At 36.5% G+C, this 13,704-nt stretch overlaps 1 protein-coding gene across 1 annotated transcript; it reads left to right on the forward strand.

Moving 5' to 3' along the window:
• Positions 1 to 744: 744 nt before the first annotated feature.
• LOC18445700 (putative protein S-acyltransferase 7) lies at positions 745 to 6,544 on the forward strand. Its single transcript, XM_020674477.2, has 7 exons — positions 745 to 871; positions 980 to 1,251; positions 3,689 to 4,012; positions 4,237 to 4,404; positions 4,546 to 4,812; positions 5,708 to 5,941; positions 6,122 to 6,544. The coding sequence occupies exons 3-7, from the start codon at positions 3,746 to 3,748 to the stop codon at positions 6,389 to 6,391; spliced, it is 1,206 nt and encodes a 401-aa protein (XP_020530136.1). The 5' UTR covers positions 745 to 871; positions 980 to 1,251; positions 3,689 to 3,745; the 3' UTR covers positions 6,392 to 6,544.
• The last annotated feature ends 7,160 nt before the right edge of the window (positions 6,545 to 13,704 follow it).

Here is a 13,704-nt window from a genome sequence, read left to right on the forward strand (position 1 = left end):
TTTAAAAAAAGAAATTTAACTAACCCAAAATTCCATGAGAATATCACCTCTCTCTTAGAGGTCATGTCTCCCTCTCTCTTGGAAACCCACCTCTATCGTGGAGATCTCCATCGCCAAAGCTAACATATGTGGGCCATGTGGGTAATGTATGAGCGTGCGAGAGAGAAAAAAAAACAAAAAGAAATTTAAAAATTTATTCGATAATAAGAAAAAAAAATAAAAACTAAACAATAAACAAGGTTGAGAGTTCAACAAAGTGGAGTTTAAAAAATATTGATTTATAGCAGAAAAGAATTTAGAAAAAGAAAATTGTTTTATGAGGGCTAGACCTCATTTCTACATGTGGTCCAGAAAGTGTAAAGCATCCATCTAAAAGATGGATGCAAGTAGGTGCTCCATCTAAAAGCGATGGAAACTAACAGACTAAATGTTTTCTTACTAGAATTATTATTTTCAATTTTTAAATTTCTTTTTTTTTTTAATCGTCGTGATCTCCATGTTAGATATTACACATCCTTAAAAATTAAGTCTTAAAATCCATCTCAAAAAAAGATTTATTAATAGGCCCACATTTTTACAAGCTTGGCTGCATAGTAACGGGGTTTTTTAGAAAGTCAAAAAAACAAGGAAAAAATAAAATAAAACAATTAGCATATGACAAGAGAAGTTTATAAGTCAACATTAAGGAACATCTTCGAAATATCATCTAGTTACGGTACCATTTTAATTACGGCAACTTTTGCGCCAAAAAACCGTTGGCTCACTCTTACTCAAAATTCAAAATCCTTCCTCTGAAACGACCCGTGCCCTTTCGCATTTCTCAAAAATCCAAAGGACCGATGCCCTTTCACCCGCAACTCTCAACAATCAGGTTTTTCTCCTTCTCCTACTATTTTCCTATCACCTCCAATCTTTTTCCGGTAATTTCCAACACCGGATTTCTAACCCATCTTCCCTTTCTGCCTCTCATTGCAATTAGGGTTCTCAGAGAGAGAAAGAAAGAAAGAGCGATAGAGGTTCTAAAATTTTGGTTAGAACAGTGGATTTCACCCTGATTTTTTACCCATTTCTCGTAAGAGTTGTAAGAAACCAGCCGTCGGGGCAGTATTCAGGACCGTTAGTGTTTCACGTTGAAGAGAAAGAAAATCAATCTACGAGGAACAGATACCGTTAGTGTTTCAGGTTGAAGAGAAAGAGAATCTACGAGGAGCGGATAAGTAGATAGTTCAAGACCTGTATCGCAACTATCCGGTAACTCAGTTTAGCATTATTTCATTTTTCGAATCCATATATATTGCAATCCCCCCATATTCTTGATAAAGAGAAATAAGAAACGAAGAAGTAAATCAGTGGAAGAATAGAAGACAGAAACAGGAATTGACGTTTTTCTTTAAGCGTAATGATCCATTCATTCATTCCAAATCTCTTCATTTAATCGTCATTTACATTCAATTGAAAACCAGAGAGTAGATAAAAACAAGTAAAAGAAGAAGAAACCCTGTAACAACAAGTGATCAAGCCTCCATTTCCCAACCCCTTCCTCACTTTCCTATTCCCGCGGGACTATGTTATCCATCTACTTCATCGGCGAAACTTACCTTGTTGTTTTTCTTTCTTTTTTTTTGGGTAATTCATTGGGGATGACGGGCCGCTACCAGTTTTTAAATCGTTAGTAGTTTTTAAATGCGTTAGGTGAGAATCGATACCTAGACCTTAGTTGAAGACACAAGTGGTGCTACCGACCCCAATCCTATTCTCAACTTACCTTGTCTTTTAGATCCCAAATTTTACATTACAAAATATCTTTAGAAGCCAAAATTTGAGGATGTGATCTTAAAACTCCGCAACCAAAGTAAAAAAAGAAATTCAAATCTATAAATAAAAGGAATTTCAAATTTGTACCGGAATTCTTCAATTTTTAAAGAAAATTATTTATGATCTAGATGTTTGAAAATAAGTATTCTGTTGTAATTTCAAATAAAAAATCTTAAATAAGTGTTTTAGTATGCTTCTAAAGATATTATATGCCTTTTTAACCAAATGTAATGTCAGCACTTGTGAATGAAAACAAATATTTTCGAGTTGTTTTAGTAACAAGGTAAACAGCTCTTTTTGAGTCTCTCAATTCTTAGTTGGTAGATAAGGTTTTGGATTTAGAAAAGGATTATATAAGGGAAAATGGTTTGATAAGGCTGCTGCTTTATCAAAGTAAGTAAATCCTCACTTCGTGACTCATCTCGACTTGGAAAACCTTTACATTGATCATCTCGACTTGAACATTATGGCTGTAAAAAGAATTTAGGGTTTCAAGCTCTAAAAATAGTGTATGTTAAAACAAATTATCCAAACCATTCATTTTGCTTTAAAAATAAGTGTCCTCAAATCCACAAGATCTGTACCATTTTTTTAGTTTCAAATTTTATTGTCGGTGTTGGAAAGTGATTTTAGAGTCATCATAGATGTTTCTGTTATTGAAAGTACTTTACGGATAGAGATTTGAGTTAAAGATTTATTTTGTTTTCATAAAGCCTAGGCCTATAGAAACCTCATCCTTACACCAGTGTTCCCTCCTCAACCTTGGATCAGATATTTCACTGAGATTGCGCATGTAGTGGAATGGCGGTTACTTCACCATCACACCATTGCTAGTGGCCACTATCCTATGACCTTTAGCGGTTGGGAGGGAACCGGGTGGCAACGAGCTGTGCTTGGGTCGGGCCAGCCCTGGCCATGGCCCACTCCTTGTCCCCATTAGGCCGGCCTAGGCCTCGCCTTAGCCTTGTTCGGGCAGGGCTGGACCACAAGTAAATAAAAATAACAAATAAAAAAATAAGAAAAAAAGGCCAGACCAGGTCAGCACTAGCTCTAGCCCAACTCCCAGGCCCTAATTTGTTTTGGGCTGAGCCTGGCTGCCCGGCCCTAAATGCAATGGATTTCCCATTTGCTTGTGATTAGTGTAAGGGTTTTACGTTAATAACTAAAGCCGTGTCTCAAATACCCACCAGAAAATGCAATTTTAGGGCAGCCTTACTTTGCCTTGGCCTTATATGAACCATTTCCTTCGTTTTAGGTATTTGTATCTAAATAGAAGTCCTTCCATAATCTCAATGAATATCTAGTTGACAAAATGTATTGCTTGGCACAATTAAAGCATAAAAAAAAAAAATTTGCTTGGTACAATTAAGTGTTCTCCTATTTACTAATTGCCATGGGTGATCTATAGTAAATAATATAAGATCTGCTCCTTTATTGACTTATACCTCCATATTGTGAAATTCTATTTCACTCTGTTTCTCAAATCCCTTTTACTTGCTTTCTACCTTTTAACTTATGATTTATTTACAAATTTTTAAATTATCAATTCCCATTAGTAATTTTTGGAGCACCTTCAGTCATTCATTTTTTAAATTCTCCACCCAAAGCTTATGGGAGTACCGTTATTCATTTGATCAGTATTGTCAACATGTTGTGAATAGCATAATGAAAAGAAAGAGATGGAATATGCAAAAAAAAAAGTCAATGGGTGAGTGTCTTTTTATTCTCCATTTTTCACTACATCCAATTCTTAATTTTCTCCATTTATGCAATTGACATAAAACAGTCAATGGGTGAGTGTCTTTTTATTTTCCATTTTTCACTACATCCAATTCTTAATTTTCTCCATTTATGCAATTGACATCTTTTGTAGCCAAGCAAGATTGAGAGGATTAACTAGCAAGCAGCGCTTGATTTCTTAAATCACAAGATGGCCTCCATAAATGAAGTGAAAGATGCACAGAATAATCCACCTGAAATCCAGAGCAACCCACCTGAAATCCATGTTACGGTGGAAGACGGCCGAGATATTGAGCCCCCAACACATGACAATGTAATGGGGTTTGACACAATTTCTCAGCAATCATTCCCAGAAAATAGAAATCAAGCACTTTTCAGTTCTCGGAGATCGCCCACCATAACATTTGGGAGAGCTGTAGGAGTAACTAGACTTCATCAAGTCTGGCCTGGAAAAAATGTATGTTGAGAAAATTGCCCACTTTTGCTCTTGTTTTAATCAATATCTACATGGTAAGTCTTCACAATTCGCACCAGTGTGCACAGCCTTTGCACACACTTGAATGTACACCTTCAAATTCATGGCACACATGCTCATAATATATGTAATCTACCCCATTGAATCTATGCTGAGATTTTTTCCAGCTCAATGTTATCAAGTCTTTGTCTTTTTATATTTTGCAGATATTTTTGTTTGGAGGACGGCTTGTTTGCGGCCCTGACCCAAGAGGGTTGGTGCTGACTACAGTTTCCATTGCAATTTCTACTTTGGTCTTCTGCATGTATGTGGGTCAGAATTTTTCAAGTGATTCGGCTCTCATCATCACCTTTGCCGTGATCCTTTCATCAATTGTCCGTACTTCCCGATAGTGGTCATTACTCTTTTACTTACATGTGATATTAAATACTAATTTCTCTTCTCAAGGCTGAATTCAACTGGTTTTAGAGCTTTAAAACCATGATAATGGGCTAATTGTTCAATAATATACTCAGGTCCTCTTCAGCTTGTTCTTGGTAGGTGGAACCGATCCGGGTATCATTCCAAGAAATGAAGAGAGTCCTTTGTCATCAGAGTTGTTAAGAGAAGATGGGAGAATGAAGAGTAGGAGAGTCGAGGCAAATGGGATGGAGACGAAGATGAAATACTGTACAATTTGTATGATATTTAGACCACCTAGGAGCTGCCATTGCGCTATCTGTGATAACTGCGTCGAAAGGTTCGACCACCACTGCCCTTGGGTGGGCCAATGCATTGGACTGGTGAGTGTAGCTATCTGTCTCAAGAAAACAGTTTTAAATATGGGTAAGCAAGGGGAATTTTGGCCACATTTTGCTATGCAAAATAATAATGGATACAAACAGCTTTGCAGACTATGTCATGTCTAAATGGACTGCACAAGAGGAGACTCTACTCCATTCAAAAGTCCTTCACAAATTTATGCAGGGAAAGTTGTTGATGTCCCAAAAGCTGTTTATAACCATACAGGAGATTAACTGGTGCTTTCATACACCATTCCAAGAATCTCATATGGGCAAGTCTTGGTTGCAGACCCAAAAACCTTGAACCAAATCAACCGTCGGCCCTGTTGATTCTATCGGGTCGATCATGATCTACAAAAGCTCTTTAAGTATTATATATTGCTGAAGAAATAAAACTTTAATGGAATTATGACAGCCCAATTACCGCCACCTGGAACACGATTTTGCTCCAGGTAGGGTGAACCCCAACGAAGATCACAAACAATAGTGACACATTTGCAAACTTAGAATATTCTAGAATTCAGTGCTTGGATGAGTTAAATAGTCGTTACATGAGTATTTGAGTTTTTCTTTTTTGGGTAATTTAGTGGGGAAGAGTTACTTATTTTTTAAAATAGTTTCAGAGTTAGTTTTTTGAAAGTGTAAGTAAGGTGATGTTAGCAGGAATGGAAACTAGAACGTGATGACTAGGGTGTGGGGTGCTACTAGTACGACCCCCAGCACCTTTCCCATGAGTATTTGAGTTGTTCTAGAGAAAAATACTAATTGTTGTAGATTCTAATTTGAGATTATCTGACGCGCTAATTGCGCTCTAATCTTACAAGCACTGTTCTATCTTGAGATCATTCTCTATTTATTATGGTGGCAGCTGATGGATAAATTCACATGATTGCAGCGAAATCACAAGCATTACTTGGCCTTCCTATCATCGGCTTTGCTGCTCTACCTCTACATATCTGCATTCTGCTGGGCAGCCATCAAAGAGAGGATGTCGGAAACTGATGCAGGTTTATTTAATGTGATGGGTCGCATGCCTGAAACCGTCGCTCTCTCGCTTTTCAGCTTTGTCATAATCTGGTTCCTCGGGGGCCTTACTACCTTTCATTTATACCTCATCGCCATAAATCAGGTAGGTTGCTTTTATCTCTTTCAATACTAATACTAACTTATAAATAGAGGCTCAAGTTTAGATAGTTAGGATGGCGGAGCCTACAACATGACATCTTCAGTTTCATTTTTGTGTAATGTGAAGCAAGGTTTTATTATGAAAACTAAGAATCTCTCTCTGTCTCTGTCGTGGTATATTTAGACGGCATATGAGAACTTCAGGTTGCGTCACATTGGAAGAACAAACCCATACGATAAGGGGACCCTGAACAACCTGAGAGAAGCCTTATGTGGGAAGGTGCCGCCTTCAGAGGTGGATTTCAGGGCAGAAGTCAACCCCACGTGGTTTCCAGGTGTCGGAAAGAAAATGGAAGGTGGTGGTTTTGGAGTGGGAGAGAAGCATCAGCCGACACCGGCGGTGGAAAAGGGGACTGGCAGCCAGCGCTTTGAGGAAGTGGATTTGAGAGTGTGAGAATCAGATAGTTTGCCTTGTTAACTATTTAAATGTAACATCTGTTCATTTGCTTATTCATTCTGGTGAACACCCTTTGCAAGTGTAACTATTTAAATGTAACATCTGTTCATTTGCTTATTCATTCTGGTGAACACCCTTTGCAAGTGTAAATCTATGGTATTTTTTTTAAAAAAAATTTCATCATCTTTCTAAGTAACTTGATGTTAAAGCTGGCAATGAGCTGGGCCATCCTGGGCCCTAGCCCGGCCCTAGTCTCTATGGGGCCAGCCTTAGCCCGGCTAGGCACAAAAAGAAAAAGTAAAATGAAAAAAAGGGGAGGGAAAGGACGGGCAAGGTCGAACAGGGCTGGCCCTATTGTGGCCCTGCCATTGGGCTGTGGTGGCCCCGTCCTTAAGTTTCTTGGAATCCTTTGAAGGGTTGTTCATCGGTTTATCTATATAATTTTGACTTTATTTTGTATATAAAGAAAATAAATTATTTCCCTAGGACTAGAAATGAAACATAGATGTTAGATGTTGATGACAAGAACTTTGAAAGATTGATGCTGATATCAAGAATTTAATTAGCCTTTAAAAAGACGTTTGGATACTTAGAAATGCACGTCTCATAAAAAGTACATTGTCCCAAAAAATCTATTTCTTGAAAAAAGTATTTCATGTAAAATAGATTTCTACTATTTGGAAGCTATATGGATGCATAACATTTTCAAGCTAATTAATCATTTTGACATCGAGATAAACATATCATGATAAATTTTGGGGGTGCTCCTTAATTGAATTGTCTAAAGTTGCCACCTTACAAAAACCACACCATTTATTAAATCAAAATTTGACAATAGAATATGAAACGTACTAATTTGTTTCTCACATAATACATGAATTATTTTCTATTAAAGGTTTTAATTAGAGAGAGAAATATGTAGTCATCAAATTATGAAATGAACCTAAATGGCATTGTTCCTAAAACCAAATTTTACATATGCTTAAATCTGCGCATGCCCAAGATTTCATGGAAACTATGATTTTACCAAATAAATAAATAAAAATCTCAAACGACCTCCGGATCATACCGATTTCATCCTTGGAAAGAGCCCAACAATTTGAAGTTGTGCCTGTCCAGCCCTCTCCAAAGCGAAATACACGACCATGATCACGTGGGAAAGTGCACAAATCGTAAAGAAAATCATAGTCACTTGTATCCTCATATATGGTTTATTCTTCAAACCTTTCGTGAGGCAAACATGTTAGCGGATGCTCTAGATGCACCAATTTGGCGTGCCGGCCGTCATATTTTTTTTCTATTTTAGTGTTGTAAAATAATGTATTTTTTATTTTTTTATTAATAAAAATTCGGATGGGGGCTTTCTCCCCCACTAACTTACCCAAAAAAAAGAAAAAAATTCATAGTCACTTGTGTCATCACCATGCACGGAATCATTGGAGGGTGATGGAGGGAGCAAACCAAAACATTAGTACGTCGTGTGCATTTTCTATCGTGTGGTATGTGAGTGGATGGATTACAGTATAACTGGCGAGGGCACGTGCAAGAATAAATTTACTTGAGATGGAATAAATTTCCTTGAGGTAATAAGTGACGGTGTATTATTATAGAAAAAAATTAATAGTTATTTTAATTTTTTTTTCTTTTTTTTATTTTTTTGGTATTAATGCCTCTGCTTTATACGTACCGAACCTTTTAGCGCCTCTTTGTACTTCTTCCCCTAATTGGGAAGTGTCATATGGAGTATAGATCTAATAGATATGTAGTCCCAAGTACTACGGTCCTAATAGGACCTGTGCAATAACTAATAAAAAACAGGTATGCACACATCTCAAAAATCATAAGTGATAGTAGTGATAGTTCCATTTTGAAAGGTTACATCATAATTAATTGAGATTCATAGTTTTGACATTTTATTGATAAGAGTACTTTTATGCAAAGTGTCATGGATAATTGGGAGGGAAATTCACAAAAAAAAACCCAACACTACATTTTTTTTTTTTATGCAACTTTTATCCGATCTACTTTTTCCTATCACTTTTTTTTCAAAAATAAACTTTCTATGTAAATATCCCCCAAAAAAAAAAAATCAATTTTTTTAAACAAAAATGCCCTTCACGTAAACAAAAATCAATTTGGCCAAATTTCACGTTAACTTTCGGAGCACATTGCTAGAGCGAACCTCGTAATGCAAGAGCGCTTGATCCATTGCCAGAGCGCGCATACACAATTCCAGAGAGCTGTGACTCCAGAGTGTTCCACTGCCTGAGCGCACTTACACAATGCCGAAGCAATTCCTCCACTACCAAAGTGTACTTACACAGTGTCAGAGCACATCATCCACTGCCGGACAGCTCTCACACATCGCTAGAGACCTGGGACGCTAGAGTGTTCCACCACCGGACTGCACTTACACAGTGATGGAGCTGTGATTCTAGAGTGTTCCACTGCCGGAGCGTACTTACGTAGTGCGGGAGTATTGGATCCACTGCCGGAGCGCACTTACGTAGTGCGGCACTGCCGGAGCGCACATACACAATGTCGGAGCCCTGGGACTCTAGAGTGTTCCACTGCCAGACCGCACTTACAAAATACTGGAGCGCTGTGATTCTAGAGTGCTCCACTGCCAGACCGCACTTACACAGTGTCGGAGAACTGTGACTCCACAGTATTCCACTGCCGGAGCACATTTGCGCAGTTTTGGAGTGCTTGATCCACTGTCGGAGTGCACATACACAGTGCCGGAGCATTGGGACTCCAAAGTGTTCCACTACCGAAGCGCACTTACGAAGTGCCAGAGCGCCTAATCTACTATCAGGGCACATGTACATAATGCTAGAGCGTTGTGACTTCAGAGTGTTCCATAGCTGAAGCGCACTTACACAGTGTCGGAGCGCTTGATCCACTGCTGTAGCTATCAATTTTTTTTTGGCTTTAGGGTGGTTGCGGGTATTTGCTAGGAAACAGTGTTTTGGGGTAAATTTCATAATAATTTTGGTCTTGGGGTTTTTTGTAATTTGCCCTAATTGAAAACGTGAGTAACATGTGTATTCCCTATATAAATTTAATAATATATCTCAGCTATGATTTTAAATTTATAATTATAATTTTAAACGCACTTAAATTTATTAATTCAAATTTTAAGAATTTATCATTTTATTAAGTAATACCCCATATAGTTAGTAGTATTTAAAAATTCCCCTATATTATACGCTTTACGCTCATGTTCCATTTTTCATATTTTTCATTTTTCCCCAAAATACTTTCATACCGCTCATTGTAAGAAATTCATATAGCACCTAACTATTAGTAGAACTGCGGGCCTTTTAATCATTATAAGGACTCAAAGCAGCCGAAAACTATTAGTTGTAAGTCGCTTATTGTAAGGAACTAAAGTTATCAAAAATTCATATTTTTGGAAAAGGGAGATTAACATTAGATTCCTAAATTCTATAAATACGATTAAAAAGTTTGCTTTGCTCGAAATTTTGACTTTATACTTAAAAGTAAACCAATTATTAACCACATATTTAAGATGATATTTTAACATTGTGCTCGTGAAATGAATTTATCTAATTATAAGTTTGAAAATTTAGCATTTTATATGTAGTTTATCACCTTTAAATAAAATATTGACATATTTATTAAATCTTCAAAATATATTTAATATTGCAAATTTATTTTCTATATGGTGCCTATTTTAAATAAATTATGAAACTAATCAAATATTTTAGTAATATAATAAGGACCTGGTTTTTAAGTGGCCAAGCCCGCATACGTAGAAATGCGGGCCTCTTGAAAAATCTATTTTGAGATGGATTTTAGTATTTAATTTTTAATGGACTTGTAATCTCTAACATGGAGATCATGAATAAAAATAAATAAATAAATTTCAAAAATTAACAGTAACAATTCTAATAAGAAAATATTGGACTGTTAGTTTCCATTCCAAATGTTAGTTTCCATTATTGTTAGATCAAACACCCACTTGCATCCATCTTTAAGATGGATGCTTTACACTTTTTGGACCGCATAGGCAGCCATGTGGTCCAGCCCACATGAAACAATTTTTCGTATAATAAAGCATTTTATATACTCATAATACTCCATGGTCTTTTAATTTAGGATGCGGTTTCTATAAGGTTGCAACCTTAAACAATCCAATTAAGGCGCACCATAAAATTCTATCATAATATGTAATTTTGTGTAAAAAATGCTTAGTATTATCTTAAAATCTATTTTCAGACCTAATAAGAAAATTTTAAATTCTAAAAATAGTTAAAATCAAGTAGATCTATAAATATATGAAAATCTTGAAAATTGACGGTCTAGATAATGTGTTGCAAGATGCATTATTTTCGGGATTCAAAACCTTTTTTTTTTCATATTCATAGATCTTGATGTTGAGATCATTAATTAAAAAACCTTTTCAACATTACAACAACATTTCTGATAGATTTTTGAAGTGCATATGTGATTCTACATTTTAGCATTGCAACTTTATATAAAACTTTTTCCTTTAATTTAAAACATATGGGCAAGTTGGGAACAACCAAAAAAGTATTTCTTAGTAACGTATTGGTGGATGACGTTGTCAGCTTACGTCATCTCCGTTTAAAGCCTCAGTAAGCTTAGGTAATGTAATGCTGTCCGGCAGGACCATATTGTATAGATACTTCCTTAGTTAAAAGACTCATCGTGTAGTATCATTTAACCGAAAACTGATAAAAATCTGTTTTTATGAGACTTAAGGCTAGGCTAAGGTTTAGATTAACAAAATTGTGGTGCCTTAAAATACTCTGACTAGCTAGACACCATGCACCTGTAGGAACATGTAACGGATGATTTATGAATGAATTCAATATAAGGTTGTATACAATGACATTTGGGTAATTTCAGTGGGGAAGACAGGCCTTACCCGTTTTTTCATTAGATTAGGCAGTTACTTCTTAAAAGTGTTAACTGGGGGTATAAGCGGTAGGAGTGGATACTACCACAGAAGTAACAATTACTTACAATTACCTGAGACGAAATCTGATAGTGGAGGTGAGCGATAGAGTTTGAAAAAGTTATTTTGAAGTTTAAGCTTGGTCAATGGAATAAATACAGCCATCTAATTTTACATTCATGATCAAGATTAATTGTGACTACTTTGTACCAAAAAATAAATGATCTCATTGTATACTTTTCCATTCTATATTACTTGTATAAAGTTGAAAAAAGTTCAAATGAAGTTGATACCTTATAACGTAGAATTGAAGTGCACAAAAATCCATTGGAAAATGCTATTTTTTAAAGGACTCGTATGAGAGAGAATAACCTATGTGGGGCGTGCCCCTTAGAGGCTAGAGAGAGATTCTATTTTAGAGAGAGAAGAGAGAGTAAGTAAGAGGTGTAGAGACAAGGGAAGAGAATGCTCCAATTTATAGAATTTTAATACATTAGGGTTTGCCATAAAATTGTGGGAGCAAATCTTGACCGTCGATCTAAGAAAACTTATGGGACGAGAGATGTGAGTCATTGATTTCTTATATCTACCATGAAGATGCTAAGGAATGTACTAGAATCTTATTATCCTCTTCTTAAATCTATTCCCATCAAATAAGTTAAATAAAAAAAATATTTCTTTACTTTCTTTAATAGAAAATATTCATTCCTTATTTCTCAATCAAACCTTTTTTATTTTCAAGATTTTCTAAAACTACATATTTCTTTCATTTATTGTGAGTAGGCTTCTCTCCACAAAAAAAAAGCTAACTAGCATGTGCCTCTTACAATATTTAGCAAGAAAAGGTAAGCTCTTATGGGTCGGGCGTGCCACCCTTTGGTGACTACTCATGGGCCCTATCCAATTGTCCTATGTGATTTAAATGAACCTCCAATAATTATGGAGGGTCCCACATATTTTAGAAATAATAAAAATTGATTTTTATATTTTTCAAACCTCTTAGTTTATTTAATACTTTAGAAATGAATTTCTCTTGATTTATATATCCAAATGACAAAATAAAAAAATCAGAAGATTCATAAAAATTTCAAATAAATATTCTATAAATCAAATAACATAAAGTTAATTAAATTAAATTAATTTTGATAGAAATCAAATCCAAATAGGTCTAGGATTTAATCAACGCACATGAGCACTCTACCTTCAACTGTGGACCATGATCCATACTAATTTTCGCAAACTGACCCAGCAGTTCCCATGACTCACAATTTATTGCATGGGCTCATAATTAGACCGCCAAAGTCAATCAATTGGTTGGAGGACATAATCATAGTCTGTGGATTTCAGGTTCTTTCCTAGAAACAAATTATAATCCGCTAGACTATGATACAACCTTGACTTTATAGTACATAGGGGTAATCTCTCGCACATGAACATACTTCACCCTCAATTGTGGATTACTATGTCAGTACGACTATCTATGTACATGCAGTGTGATGATACAACGATGAGGTTTTAGTCATGTCTCTATAGACTATTCATCACATACAATGGTCACACAGTCCCTTGGCTCTCATCCGGGCATACTTCGATCTCATCAAGGGCTAACCCACTAAACCCTCCTCGATATATCATTATGCCCAGGTACCTTGGGTTTTTCCAACTCGGCTAGCCTAGTACGTCAAGCCTAGTCCGAGTATCGGCAAATTATATTTTCCTAGTATAATCCACAAGAAGACCACACTCCCACCGAGTTTATGTTTCACTATATACAATGTTCATACAAGCTCTCATAAGGCCTTTAAGGGTTGCATTTGCCCTCTTAACCTTTCTCTTTTTCTCTAACTCTTTCTTTCGTTGGAGGAGCGTCTGCCCTCTCTAGACCCATATGCTTAACCTATTTCTATTTCAGTGTAACTCCCTCTCTTCCCCCCACCCACTCTATATGCCTAACCAATTTCTATTTCTGTGGAATGCCCTCTCTCTCCTCCATATGCCTACCCTGTCCTCAGAACCTTTCTTTGTAACTATCTCTCATTAGAGGAGCGTCTGCCCTCTCTCTCCCTGATGCCTAACCTGCCCTCTGAACCTTTATCTGTAACTCTTTCTCTTATTGGAGGAGTGTTTGCCCTCTCTCTCCCCATATGCCTAACCTAGTTCCTATTTCCGTGTAACACCCTCTCTCACCCCATATCTATTTCCTATGAAGTAACATGCCACTCTTTCTCTCATTGGAGGAGCGTCTGCCCTCTTTATCCCCCATATGCCTAATGTATTTTCTATTTCTATGTAACACCCTCTGTCCTCCCTCTGAAGTAAACTGCCACTCTTTCTCTCATTGGAAGAGCATTTGCCCTCTCTC

Source organism: Amborella trichopoda, chromosome 2 (genome assembly GCF_054954075.1).
Source record: "Amborella trichopoda isolate Santa Cruz 75 chromosome 2, AtrichopodaSantaCruz75HAP2 v2.0, whole genome shotgun sequence".
In the NCBI taxonomy this organism is placed as follows: Eukaryota; Viridiplantae; Streptophyta; class Magnoliopsida; order Amborellales; family Amborellaceae; genus Amborella; species Amborella trichopoda.

What these genes read in the sequence shown, in the direction of transcription:
- LOC18445700 (XM_020674477.2), top strand. Translation starts at nt 3,746, where the DNA reads ATGGCCTCCATAAATGAAGTGAAAGATGCACAGAATAATCCACCTGAA. An exon ending in AAGTCTGGCCTGGAAAAAAT is followed by an intron (nt 4,013 to 4,236) that starts GTATGTTGAGAA and finishes TATATTTTGCAG; the next exon opens with ATATTTTTGTTTGGAGGACG. An exon ending in ACCTCATCGCCATAAATCAG is followed by an intron (nt 5,942 to 6,121) that starts GTAGGTTGCTTT and finishes TGGTATATTTAG; the next exon opens with ACGGCATATGAGAACTTCAG.